The sequence below is a fragment of the Amblyomma mixtum genome, chromosome 2 (genome assembly GCF_055824585.1).
Source record: "Amblyomma mixtum isolate Tamu chromosome 2, ASM5582458v1, whole genome shotgun sequence".
In the NCBI taxonomy this organism is placed as follows: domain Eukaryota; kingdom Metazoa; phylum Arthropoda; class Arachnida; order Ixodida; family Ixodidae; genus Amblyomma; species Amblyomma mixtum.
Window position 1 is genome coordinate 211,820,286 of NC_143013.1, and position 13,537 is coordinate 211,833,822.

Consider the following 13,537-nt stretch of genomic DNA (forward strand, 5'->3'; position numbering starts at 1 on the left):
TCCCAACCAAGAACCGACCTTCCTGAGGGATTACGACAACTTGCGGATATACGACACTGGCTCAGTGGTTATGGTGCTCGGCTGCTGGCCCGAAAGACGCGGGTTCGATTTTGGCAGCGGTGGTTGGTTGAATTTCTTTGGAGGAGAAATTCTAGAGGCCCGTGTACTGTGCGATGTCAGAGCAGGTTAAAGAACCCCAGGTGGTCGAAATTTCGGGAGCTCTCCACTACGGCATCTCTCAGAGCCTTAGTCGCTTTGGGACGTTAAACCCCATAAACCAAACTAAACCAGTATAATTGTGGTTCTGGGCTGGAACTAGGCAGCAAAGATAAGTTCAGCAAAGTTGCGATAGTAACATCGTTCCGTGTGATGTCGGGTGCTGTGCGTCAGTGTCCCCTTGCGCTTCAGCCTCCCTTCAGCCTTAGGGACGAGATCACACGTACGGAGCTTGAGCCGGGTTGAAGGGAAGACCAGCTAGCCTTAATTCACCTCTACCTCGAGTACCTCACTGGCGCCACTTAATTTATGCCAAAATAAAGTGACTGCCACCTCCGTCTTCCTCTCCGCAGGTACATGTACTCCAAAGGCGGGAACGCCATCGATGCAGCCGTAGCAACTCTCCTGTGCCACGGCGTCGCAATTCCCGAGTCAAATGGCATTGGTGGCGGCTTCGTCGCTACGATCTACCTGGCGTACGTACAGAGGCTTTCCTTGCGGCTTTTAAATGAATCTGAAACACGCTAAAATGCATGCACTGCAGTGGACCGGGCAGTAGTAAACCTGCCACACAGCTCTGCGGCTTGCACAGTCTTATGCAGAGACAGGTGCGCGCCATTCAACCACTGGTATCGCTCTTGGCAGGCCAGAAGTGTAGACGAAGGATTGGGACGGGCAGGCTTGCATCTTCAAACTACGCTTCGCTTAGCTCACCCCTTCTTTTCGGATTAATACCTGTAGTCGATGCCCGCACAAAACACCAAGCCCGCTCTCACGTTAGCGCGGAAATGACGGTTCTAGATACACGTTAGCTTCCAAAACTGTCAAAAGATTCCACAGGCAGTGTTAATTTGCCGTAAGACAGATCTACGGTTGGCTAATTTCCAACAGTTCCACTTGCATTCGCTCTGAGAATCGCACAAAGCTCGGCATGTCCCCGGTGTCTTACTCTATACCTCGGTACGCATAAGGTGCGGCGCCGAGCGCGCCTGACTTACTCGGGCCTGTAATGCGTCTGCAGTGCAGTTCTGTGTGTTAACTTTACTCGTACTGGACGCCAGTCATGTCACTCTTGCGACGCTTAGGAGTGGCGCGGTAGACGCATTTGGCGAATTGTAGATCAACGGAGCAGGCTTGTCGGGCTGAAGCGCAGAGTGCCTTTTAAGAGTTTGTTGAACGGGTACAGGATATATGCTGGCTATTACCTGTCGCGTTCTTTGCTGATACGACAGAGTTTTGAAGCGATTTTTTCTTTGTTGCAACGACCCTGCCTTCAAACAGTCACTCATTTCCTGTTGTGTTTCCCACATGAAGGGACACGAAAAAGGTGAAAACACTGATTGCCCGTGAGGCTGCTCCCTCAAAGGCCACAGAAGACATGTTCGTCGGGAAGCCGGATAAGTCCCTCCGAGGTGGGTGATGCACTTTAGAATCCAAGTCGGCAGGCTCAGGGGGGTGGGGAGCCTCCTGATCACAGAGCATAGAGCAGGACAAGAAAAAACTATATTTTATGCATTTTCACGCCACGTTTTACGCAATTTGGTGCTAACGTATCCTGACATATGTGCGTAAAAGTAATCCTGACACGTAAGCCTTTCACGTCAATACGAACCCCTCACAAGACCCAATAGCCACCACGAATATATGCTATTACATGTACGAGCGCACTGTTTTCACACATAATTTATTTTGCCTGCCGGCCAAGCATACACAGTGGAAAAAGTCTGAAATTTATGAAACTACGAGAGCGCGAAAGTATACTTTCGCGTGGCCGCCTGGTATACCCAAGCCAAAATTAAAGCTATAGGTCAGGCTTGTTCATTGCATATTTTGCTGCACTTTTGCTTCAAACGTAATTTCTTAATGAATGTAAAAACCTCATTCGTTTAAGCCGTATGACATGTGTCTGGAGGAGGCTTAACTACAAAATGAGAAAACTCTGGTACGCCGTAATAACGTGATAGCGTTAAAAGCCCAGTTGTCCAGAAAATCCGGTGTCGGCGTTGTCGGCGTTATGAGCGGAAAATCACGAGCATGACTCTGGCAGGTGGTCTCCAGAGAGCAACCTAGGTGGGCCAGCATTGTCACGTGACCGTGCGGCGTCATCATAACCTGCCCATCGGACAGCGAGTAAGCTGCCCACCGTGGCAGACGGCAGTTAATGATTGGTCGCTCGGAAAGGGCAACCTGGGCCGCACAAGGCCCACCGTTGGGAGCACCTGCCATCGCAGGGCAGTGGCGCATTGCTTAACTGCTTCACCACTGCGCCAGGAGGGGTATGATGGCTCCTAGGGACCTGTGAGCGTAAAGTGCAGAATGACCTTCACCATACTGGGAAATTAACCCATTACGCTTTCGCGTCATACCCTCAAGCGGGAGCTTAAGTTCGCCTCCAATTTTTCTGTTCACGTGCGTTTTTGCGGGTGAAACGTATCCTTCGTTGAAAAGATTATTGAGAACTCTTTTAATAAATGCTGTTATTATTCACTACGGTGTCTTCGGTTTGCTTGTTAGTGACGAATACTGATATCATAGTTATCGCATACAAAGGCCGGTACAGCTTAAATAGGTAGTGAAAAATGACAACAAAAGAAACATTTGAGGCAAGAAGGAGTACTTTCTAGCGATAATAAAAAAATGTGCAGGAGTGTTTAACTCATTATTGTCAGATTTAACTACATCTTTAACGCTGGAAACCAAATATTATAGAAAAGCATATGTTCCCCGGACTGTCGAGCATTCAGCCGTTAACTTTGAAAAAAAAAAATTGATTGTTACGAAAGAAAGGCGCACAGTTGACTCGCTTCCGCTGGAAATATCAACACAAATCAAACGCGCTGTGATTGAAGAGATGAAAGAGGGAGTGGAAGAAGCAAGAGAGAAAGCGGCGCTATAAATGTACAGCCTCTGTCAAAAGTTTGGAGCCCAGGGGGTTTGCTTCTGAAGCACACTCTCTGGTTCGTAATGCATCTCCAGCGCTCCAAATCTGCTCAAGGTAAGAAGATTTCTGGTCCTGCCTGCTTCAATGGGTCGGACTACCACGAATGTTACAGGAGTCCCACTGCAAGGCTTAGAAGCAAACCCCCTGGGCTCTAAATTTTTGACAAAGACTGTGCGTTCGAAGCGTTTCCTATGTGCAGATTCTAGCAAAGAAAAAAAAATGGTCCGGTTGGATTGAAACGAACTAGCTGTACAGCAGGTAAGGGTCGAACGGAGTCGAGGGAAATTGACTCTTATAACACTCTTGAAGCCGCACCTTAACATCCCTTCGCCTGTAATCATCATCATTATCATCAGCCTGACTGCAGGGCAAAGGCCTCTCCCATGTTTCTCCAATTAACCCTGTCCTCTGCCAGCTGCAGCCACTGTATCCCCGCAAAGTTCTTAATCTCATCCCCCCAACTAAGTTTATGCCGCCCCCTGTTACGCTTGTCTTCTCTTGGAATCAACACCGTTACTCTTAGGACCAACGGTTATCTTGTCTTCGCATTACATGCCCTGACCAACCTATTTCTTCCTCTTGATTCAGATTAGGATGCTACTGACTAGCATTTGTTCCCTCACCCACTTCGCCCGCTTCCGATCTCTTACGTTGCACCTATATTTTATGCAAAGCATATTGCTAGAGCTACCACTCACGCCGTCGGCGTGGGACCCCTAGAAGTCACACCACGTGACACCGTGACGTCACACCACGTGACACCGTGACGTCACACAACGTGACATCGGATGAGAGAGGCGGCCTCCACCTCGCGCCGTCGCCGTGGGACCCCTAGCCGTCACGCCACGTGACACCGTGACGTCGTCGTGACGATGCCATCGCACAGACGCCGGAGTGTCCTCGAGCGGCATTCCCGCGCATTTCGAACGCGCGTTCACACTCGGTGTAGGTGAAACGCTCGCTCCACCGGGCAGGCAGACGCGGCTTCCGTGGCAATCCAGGCGCTCACCCAACGCGCGTCTCGGGGTTAGTCGGCGTTCCGCTGTAGCCATGCCGTTGGCTTCCCCCACGACGAAGGCTTCTAGTGGTTGTATTAAAATGACCAAGTATGCAACCAAGGAAAGCCATGTATTACCAAGCCTAGCCACCAATATGCTTCGCATCTGACTAGGCTTAACCTTAGCTAAGCCTCAGCCATAATTTTTTTCTTTCGATAGCTCGCTGTGTTTTCCGTAACTTAAGCTGAGCCCTTTTCGTTAGCCTCTAGGTACCACCAACGTCTAATTTTTAATTTGCAGGTGGGCTCTCAGTGGCTGTGCCGGGAGAACTTCGCGGGTACGAAGCGCTTGTGACGCAATTCGGGTCACAGAAAAAATTCACCGACCACTTCGATTACGCAATTAACGTCGCCAAGAACGGTATCGCCGTCGGACCTTTCCTTGCTGCAGCGCTTCAAGATCAGCAGGAGTACATCAAGAAAAACCCTGAGATGAAGTAAGCGCCTTTCGTTTTATAAACTTACACAGCACCCCATCAGCCTTTCTGTGGTTGCGCCGTCTCATTTGTTGTTCATTGCGCATCCTTTCAATGGTCATTTGCTTTTTCGCATACCACAGTGATCGGGAATTTACAGACGTACTTAAATGCACTGTAGGCTTGAGCACTAGGAAAAGCACAGTTTAATGACGCATTAGAGTAATTGCAATCAAGGCAAAAACATGACACTTAGCGGGAACGTTTTGTTTTTATTGTAGCCGTTTTAAAGTTGAGTTTCTTGGGTTTCGCGTTGCAGTATTACATAAAGCCAAATGGGCAGAAAAGCCAGGCGCATGCGACTGGTGTTCTCAACAAATCTATGAGCCAATTTTTGTCCAAGTGCATGGAGAAGTTTATTGTCACATGTTATGCCTATGATGTGAAGCGTTGTTTTCAATTTAGATTATTACTTCTCTCTAGAAAGCTGCTAGGGCGTAAATTTAGCCGCTCATTGATATCTTTTAAACAGGCTATTGGTAGATCCAGATAAAAATCTTCGTAGAGAAGCATTCATCTAGAGTTTTTGATCTGGGAGAGAACACAGCAGAGCAAGTTTTTAAATGCTGTTAATCCGCTTTTCAAGAGCGGTGACAAGACCTGCAGGCAACACGAGATACTAGTAGAAGAAAAAAATTTGAAAATGCTTTCGCCAATGCACGTTCTTCGAAGATGTTCGTTAGCCATCTATTGTGACTCTCTCGCAAAGTTTGCCTGTCTTCGTTGTCATACACTTAACATTCTGACCACATTGAACTAGCTGTGTTTGCTTTCGTGTCTGGGTACGGCGGGCTTTTGACGAAAAATTGACCGTAAGGATTGTCTTTTAGTTACGATGGCTCCTAGAGATAGTGCCCCTAGGGCTCATTCAATAGCCGTATCACTTCACGTGGCTATCTCTGTAAATAAATACCAGATATACCTTGCGTATACTGGTATTAGAATAATTCATGCCCATGTTAAAGTATTCTGAAGACGAGCATAAATTTGTGCTGTAGTCTTAAAGTGTTCTGGGGTCGCCGCGTTGGCTATGTGGTTATGGCACTCGGCTGCTGACCCTAAAGACGAGGGTTAGATCCCGGCCGCGGCGGTCGAATTTTGATGGAGGCGAAATTCTAGAGGCCCGTGCACTGTGCGATGTCAGTTTAGGAGAACGCCAGGTGGTCGAAATTATGCGGAGCCTTTCACTACGGCGTTCCTCATAGCCTGAGTCACTCTGGAGCGTTAAACCCCCATAAATTATAAACTAAACTTAAGCATTTTGCAGAGCAAGAAGCAGATTGACTATTGAAAGAGCAAGCCTAAGGCGGGCCACCTATAGGGTATTTATTCATACTCGTTATTCTGTTTTAAGGCGAAAGCCTCTAATGCCTCATCGTTGTCCACAGAAGGTTGTCAGCAGAGGTGTCACGCTTCTTTTTCTAGTCAGACCAGAAAAGAAATCTTTGTGCACGATGAGACTCGAACCACCATCCTTCCGTTCCGCAGCCGAGCGTGCTAATGGCTACGCTACTTGCTGCCAACGCATACGCTGTTCTCCTTGTCTAGGACGCTGGAGAGTATTTGGAGAAAGGAGTCGAATCAGACGGATGCCTCCCAAATGGCCTCCAGTGTTTCCAGCATTCAAGATTCAAAAACAATTGTGTACTTAACTTCTTAACCACACATCAGTGACCCTCGCAGCAGCACCATGCGAAAGGCTTTCGACTCACCGCACTTTAGCTCAATAAAGTGCCCCCCCCCCCCCCCCCCCCCGAATTTTCTTTTTATACATGGAACATGTACTAGTGAACCCTTGTTCGGCCAGCCTGTCCCGGTGCCGGTGGCATCTACTCATACATGGTTAAGACAGCAATAAAGTGACGCTCACGCGGACGTTGTCCGCTGTTCAAATGGATCGAGACTTCTCCACCCACAACGCGGTTCGACGCTTGCGATTAGGAAGCGTACAATAGGGGAAGTTCTGCGCTCGATTCCAGCGATGCAAAGGGGTTACACATGTTGTTATCTGAAAAGGGCTACAGTCCTGCTTATAGCATGGAACAGTAGAAGAGGACCGCGGTAAAAAACAAACAAAAAATATTGACGTCGTCATACACAGTCGCTTGATCTAAAACGAGTACACTGAAAGGTCACACACGGCAGCCAACTTTTCCATGATTGAACTAGTGTATATTTTGTATCCACTGAGAACATCTTCGGAGAATTTTTCATTTTCTTATTTGTCTCCATCTATTTTCTCTATTTATATCACGTCGTAAATGAAAAAGAAGAAAATGACCGAAAAATTTCCGGGGACACTAAAGGAACTCAGATGCGGGTAATGAGAAAGCGTTGTAATTCTACTTCAATTATATTTCAGTTCTCTTTCAATTCTATTCAAAATTCTATTCTATTCCTTTGTAGTTGGTGGAGTTGTAACTACTAGTACTGACGTTTACTGGTTAACATTTCGTATTTTGCCGCTTTTGATAACGTCACATGGTTTTTTCCAATCGTATACCCTGTAACCTGTACCGCCGCCACTTTTTAAGCGACGCCAAGTTTACGTGTCGATCAGTCATCTAATGCTTCTGCATTATTGACAAACTCGTGATGCTAACGAATGTTAAACGCCCAGCGAATACCGTTAAAATTACGTGCGCTGGGAGATCAGAAATACCGCGTTTTTGTGCCAATCGGGTGAAACTGAAACTCATTGCGCGACGATCGATGAACCACTTGTCGCAATGCGCCACTGTATGTCATCTGCTGCTTTTTGTATTTTTTGCTGCGCAGGAAGATTTATTTCAAGCCTAATACTGAACAACCTCTCCTTCAAGGTGAACTGTTGGTTAACAAGGAGCTTGCAGGTACCTTTGAAGAGCTGAAGACTAAAGGTGTTGATGACTTTTACAAAGGTGATTTGGCAACAAAGATCGTAGAAGCCGTCACGAAATCAGGTAAGCCTCTAAACTGCTCACCTTTTGTTTGGGTCGTTCATTACGAAGTCGTAGAAAGCGGGTAATTTGTTTTTCCGTTTAATAGTTCTTCCATAGCGGCGGCAACGACGACTCTGCGTTGAGCTGGCCGTTGGCAAGAGAAGCAGTGTACTAGACGAGCTTTGCGATGAACAGTGCAAGGATTTTATACTCTATTTACAGGAATGAAGGAACGTGAACATTAGTGTGTCTGCGCCAGTGCTCTATTAAGCACCGAAAGAAACAAATTGTTTCAGTCTGTGGAAAGCTAAACGCATAATTTGGTTCCTCGTTAGATCGTATCGCTTTTGGCTGAAGAATTATTATGCGCGGTGCCCACAGGGCACTGAAGCAGCTTTCACAGTAATGAAATTCATGACACGTACTGTAAAAATCGAAAGGGTGGAAATCACAAGAGTGCAGACCAACACTTTACGCCCGTCGTTTTGATGGTGCCTGAAAAATTCTTACCTGCTGGCCACTAGTCTTATATTTACGTTGTTGCGTTAGCGTTTGTACTCGCTTTTAAAAATGGTTACCAAGGCTGACGAGCTTACAGAAGCAAACCGGCATTAATTAAAGCTCATAGCTCTTTAACACCCTCGCCGCAAGACACAGATAGGGTGAAGACACAGATAGGGCAGAAACAAAGCTCTTACAGAGTAGAGCCCGAAAGCTCAAGAAAGACAAAGATTAGAAATACATCTGGGTAGGTCAAGGCAAAATCCTGATGAGGAAATTTGAGAAGTCGTCGGTCCTACACATCGCTTCACAGGAAGACTTAGCAACAGTTGATTAAGTAAATAAAAAAAGTATCGTTCTGGAACAGGAAATGACACAGTATTTCTCAAATAGACCAACTCATAAATAATGGGAAAACCGTTTCGATTCTTCACTGTAACGTCCGAAGTTTACGAAAAAAATCTTAATGAGTTGACTTCATATATTTCGCGCCATAGTTGCACTTTTGTTTTAATTGCTGTGAGCGAGACATGGCTGAGAAAAAACGAGGCTATCTCCATCGCAGGGTATATATTACCCTTTCTCCCACGTGATTCACCTGCTAGGGGAGGCGTAGTAGCAATGTGTGTCAAAGATAGCATCCCATTTCAGGTTTTGTCTGCAGCCTCTGTCAGGGACAATGCTATAGAAGCGCTCTCTATCAAACTTGCAAGTGGCTTAATAATGGGCGTTGTGTATCGCCCCCCAAGTTCATCACTGACGTGTTTCACTGAGAAGTTGGAAACATCCCTTGCCCTTCGGTCACGTGGGAAAATGAGTAGAATGGTTATTGTCGGTGACTTTAGTATTCACTTGACCTCAGACACACAAAGTGATTACACACTCCTGTTGCAGTTTTTCCACATGCATAATTTGATTACTTAACGTACCCGTATTACCACCAACACAAGTACAATGATTGATCATGCGCTTTGTTACGTAGATGACAGTGTTTCTGCTGGTGTATGCTGTGGCCCGATTGCTGACCACTTGCCCATATTTGTTGCCGTGCAGACAAGAGATCCTAAAGTGCCGGATCATAACTCCAATAAACAGCGTAAAAAATATACCACGCTCTTCTTCGTAGCCTGCTAGAACAAACTGATTTTTCTGCTTTATATGACAGTAATGTAGACACAGAATTCAACAGTTGTATTAATGCTCTTCAAAGCATAATAACAAAAAGTAGTGAAAGTACGAGTGTAAAAAAATAAAAGAAACCTGTTTGCCCATTGATGACACTATCCATTCTGGATGACTTAAAGAAAAAAAGAGTACTGGTATAAGAAATGGAAACAGAATAAAACTAATGACTACTACCTGATCCAATTTAAGCGTCTTAGGAATAGCACAGTATACATAAGGAGGAAAAGGAAAAAGGAATATTATTTATTTCTCATCCAGCAAGCAAACGGCAATACAGCAAAAATGTGGAATGTTGAAAATGATGCTGTCTGCCTTCGCTCCAAGCAGCACGTGCAACCTGATGTGATTGACCAGAATGTAGTGGACAAACAACTATTGTGTCAATATAGGGCCTTCTTTAGCGCAGCAGCTCACCCCCACATCTGACCCTGGTAGTTCGGTCTGCCCAGTTATAAATCGCTTTGTAATGAGTGACCTTGAGTCAAAAGAAATTATACGAGTAGTTGGTACACTTCAAGTCAGCAAAGTCTCAGGGCTGGACGCGATCCCTGTAAAATTATTTAAGGACAACATTGACATATTAGCAGTCCACCTATTACACCTATATATGCACTCTATCGAGAGCTCAACATATCCTGCCAACTTAAAGGTCGCTAAAATCGTACCGATATATAAAGAAGCAGAACGGGCCGATCCAAGTAATTATAGGCCAATTTCATTCCTCAGTATTATCAATACAGTTTTTGAAAAATATTGTGTACACAAATAAAGAAGTTTATCGCCAAATACAAGATTATATCCCCTAGTCAGCATGGTTTTACACAGAACAGATCAACAGGATCCGCCGTTCTTGTGCTAACAGAAACTATACACAGAGCGCTCCACGACAAGAAGATTGTTATAGTTTTGTACTTAGATGTTTTTTAAAAAAGTCATTTGATATAGTTAATCATGCAATTCTTGTAGATAAACTCTTTAAGTATTTGTTTAGAGGGAAAATATCAGAATTCTTCAATAGTTATCTTTCAAACAGAATACAACATGCGGTAATGAATAACGTTAACTCGGTTTTGTTACCAATTTTATTCGCGTTATACGTGAATGATTTTCCAACCATATTAAAATATTCCCAAGCATTAATGTACGTCGATGACACAGCTTTAATATTTATAGGAGACACGATAAACGAACTAAACAATAAAATAAATGAAGAATTAGAAATTATCCTTAACTGGTTCACTAACAATAATCTCTCCGCCAATATTCAGACAACTAAATACACTGTATTTAGTTCAAGGGGAAAAAAGTTAAACTGCAAGGATGTTGCATTGTATTTAAATAGCGTGCCACTACAAAGAGTAAATAATTTCAAATATCTTGGTGTACATTTTGACTTTGACATGCACTGGAAAAATCAAGTAAAACAGATTTGCTCAAAGTTAGCTTATGGAGGTCATGTTTTTTTGCAAGCGCGAGAATGTTTCGATTTTTCAATCCTTCGCATACTCTACTTTGCTTTTATACAGAGCCAACTAATGTAGTGCATAGAGTCATGGGGTAACACGTATCCTACATATCTCGAACCTGTAATCCGATTACAGAAGAGGGCGGTAAAGATTATTACTTCTTGAAAATTATCTTAGTCTAGCAAGACTTTTTAAGACAACCCGTATTCTGACTTTTCATTCCATATTCACTTTAAAGGTAGCGCAGACAATTCACCAAATCTTACAAATTAATGACCCACTTCCGCATAGCATATTTATCGGACCTAAAAGGGAAACTAGGGCGGCTAGTGCCAAACATTTCAACTTACTAGTGTGTCGCAATAGTTACGGCCAAAGACTAATAGAGTTCAGTGGAGTTTTGATTTGGAATGGTATACCTGACGGCGCCGCGGTGGCTCAGTGGTTATGGTGCTCGGCTGCTGACCCGAAAGACTCGGGTTCGATCCCGGCCGCGGCGGCTAGAATTTCTTTGGAAGAGAAATTCTAGAGGTCCGTGTACTGTGCGATGTCAGTGCACGTTAAAGAACCCCAGGGGGTCGAAATTTCCGAAGCCCTTCAATACGGCGCCTCTCATAGCCTGAGTCGCTTTCGGCCGTTAAACCCCATAAACCAAACCAAACCATACCTGACGATATTAAACTGAAAAGAAGCTTTGTGCAATCTTTGAGAACGTTCGTATGAATATGTAAAGTTATGGTGTACTGTCTTTCTTTTTGTGAGGATGTGTGTATTGTGTACGCTTGTTCTTGTTTATCTCTAAATTGTTGAAATGTGACTTTTACTTTATGACGCACGTGTCGTCTTCGCGTGTCGTCTTCGCATTTAATTGTTCATTATTGTGATGGACCCGAAACTAGCCTCTGGCTATTGGTCCTAGAGCATTGTGCGTACTGTACCGTTGTAAATGGATTTTCGTTTGAAATAAAAAAAAAAACTCTGGGAAGACTCGTTCACACGCAACAAATTACATCAACACAAAAATCTGGCACTGACACATGCAAAGAACGCAATTAGTGTAAACGCCCTGAGACTGCCCCTACATGAATATCAACCGAATTTCGAATGGTGTTCTCGCCACCGCGTTGCGCGTCGGGGTGCTCTGAGGGACAGAACTGCGGGTTGGTTTCCTTGCAGGGTAGCCGTCATTGTTGAGTAATTTGTATAACATTGATCACAATACTTTAAGAGATAAGATCACGAAATTTTGCCCTGGGGAGTTTTCACTGCAAGGCAGGAAGCCAGCGAGGACACAGTCAGGCATCGGCCGAACAGGAGGAAGACGTTTGTGACCATCACGTGCGACCTGCCTACTGAATCGCCGCTTGAAGGAACTCGGCGTCGGGCTGCCGCCGCCTACTGCTGTTGACCCAGAACACCCTAGCTCCCTTTCATTTGGTGGAAGTGCGACTTGATCCCCATCCTGGAACTTCGTAGTAGAACCCGATCAGACCAGCCCCTTCCTTCGCGCTGCCTTCCTCTGTTCCGGTACCATTTGGCGTTGCGACCCCCATATCTTCCGCGGCCACGCCGACGACGACGTCGACGACTGGCTATTTACGTATGACCGTGTCAGCCGCTATAAAACGCAGGACGAGCCGTCAAACTGTCGGCCGCGACCTACTAGGCGTACGTTGCCTTTCAATGGTTCCGGAACCACGAAGCCGTTCTTCCGACTTGGTCGTCGTTCAACACGATCTTCGCGGAAGGTTTCGGCTGGCCTGCCGTGCGCAAGCTTCGCGCAGAACCGCGACTGTATGGTTGCGCTCATCAAAGCGGCGTGACATTCACTCATTACATTCAGGACGTTGTGGAACTTCGCAACCATCCCAACCCGTCGATGTACTGGCAGGACCAGGGAGCTCTGTGTTAAGAGCGGAAGGCAGCGGCAAGTCAGGGATCACGGCGGCGGCCGCACGATGTCGGATTGTGATTATCATGGATGAGGGAGCGGTGGAATATGAGGCAAGAAAGGGGGAGAGCTCAGCCTGGTAATTGCCTCCCTCGAGGGGGTGAGCGCAACCGGGCTTTGCTGGGAAGGGAAATAAAAGTATAGAGAGATAGAGGCGGATCGGGAGCATGGTGGGGCTCTGAGAGTAGCGCAGGTTAGGCCGGTGATGGGCTCTGTGAGATCAAGACTTTGGTATACTGACACCCTTGCACGACGGTGAAGAGCGTCCCCGATGCAGACGGCGGCGAAGCAATCAGCTGTTCCCGAGGTCCGGACGAATCCAGGATGGGGGTCGGCTGTGGTTCCTGCCTTCCTCGGTGTACACGGGCGGCCTTATCCCACCTCTGCAGCCGAGCAGCTAAAGCCGCACACAGGGCGCGCACACACGTTCGCGCACGGATGTCGAGTTAGTTCAAGCGGCTGTCCAGCAGGCAGGTCTCGCGCATTGGTCAGAAAAGTTCCTCCTCGTCTTGGGCGGATGCCTTGACTAAGGCACGCGCTGGCCTGCTGCATTACACCATATAAAACTGCATATAATTTTATGGTAGCGTAGTGTTTAGGATTATCAGAATACTACTTCATTATATTAAGCGCAAAACCACTTGCGCCATTTAATTCTAGCTCTTACAGCTTATTTTGAAATAATCATTGCCTTCACTGAAATCAGTTAATATTGCATACACGAATTCATTGCGTTAAAAGTTCTATGATATGCTTTTTTTACTGTTCCGCCGCGGTGGGTCAGTTTTTTGTTGCGCTCGGCTGCTCACCAGAAAGACGCGCG

At 45.9% G+C, this 13,537-nt stretch overlaps 1 protein-coding gene across 1 annotated transcript in view; it reads left to right on the forward strand.

Moving 5' to 3' along the window:
- Positions 1-13,537, forward strand: part of LOC149362474 (scoloptoxin SSD14-like) — a 46,312-nt gene that overhangs the window by 16,338 nt on the left and 16,437 nt on the right. Inside the window, exons 3-6 of the mRNA XM_089569721.1 lie at positions 570-692; positions 1,531-1,628; positions 4,456-4,651; positions 7,469-7,632. Of these exons, the coding sequence (XP_089425847.1) occupies positions 570-692; positions 1,531-1,628; positions 4,456-4,651; positions 7,469-7,632 (581 nt within the window). The remainder of the gene's footprint in view (positions 1-569; positions 693-1,530; positions 1,629-4,455; positions 4,652-7,468; positions 7,633-13,537) is intronic.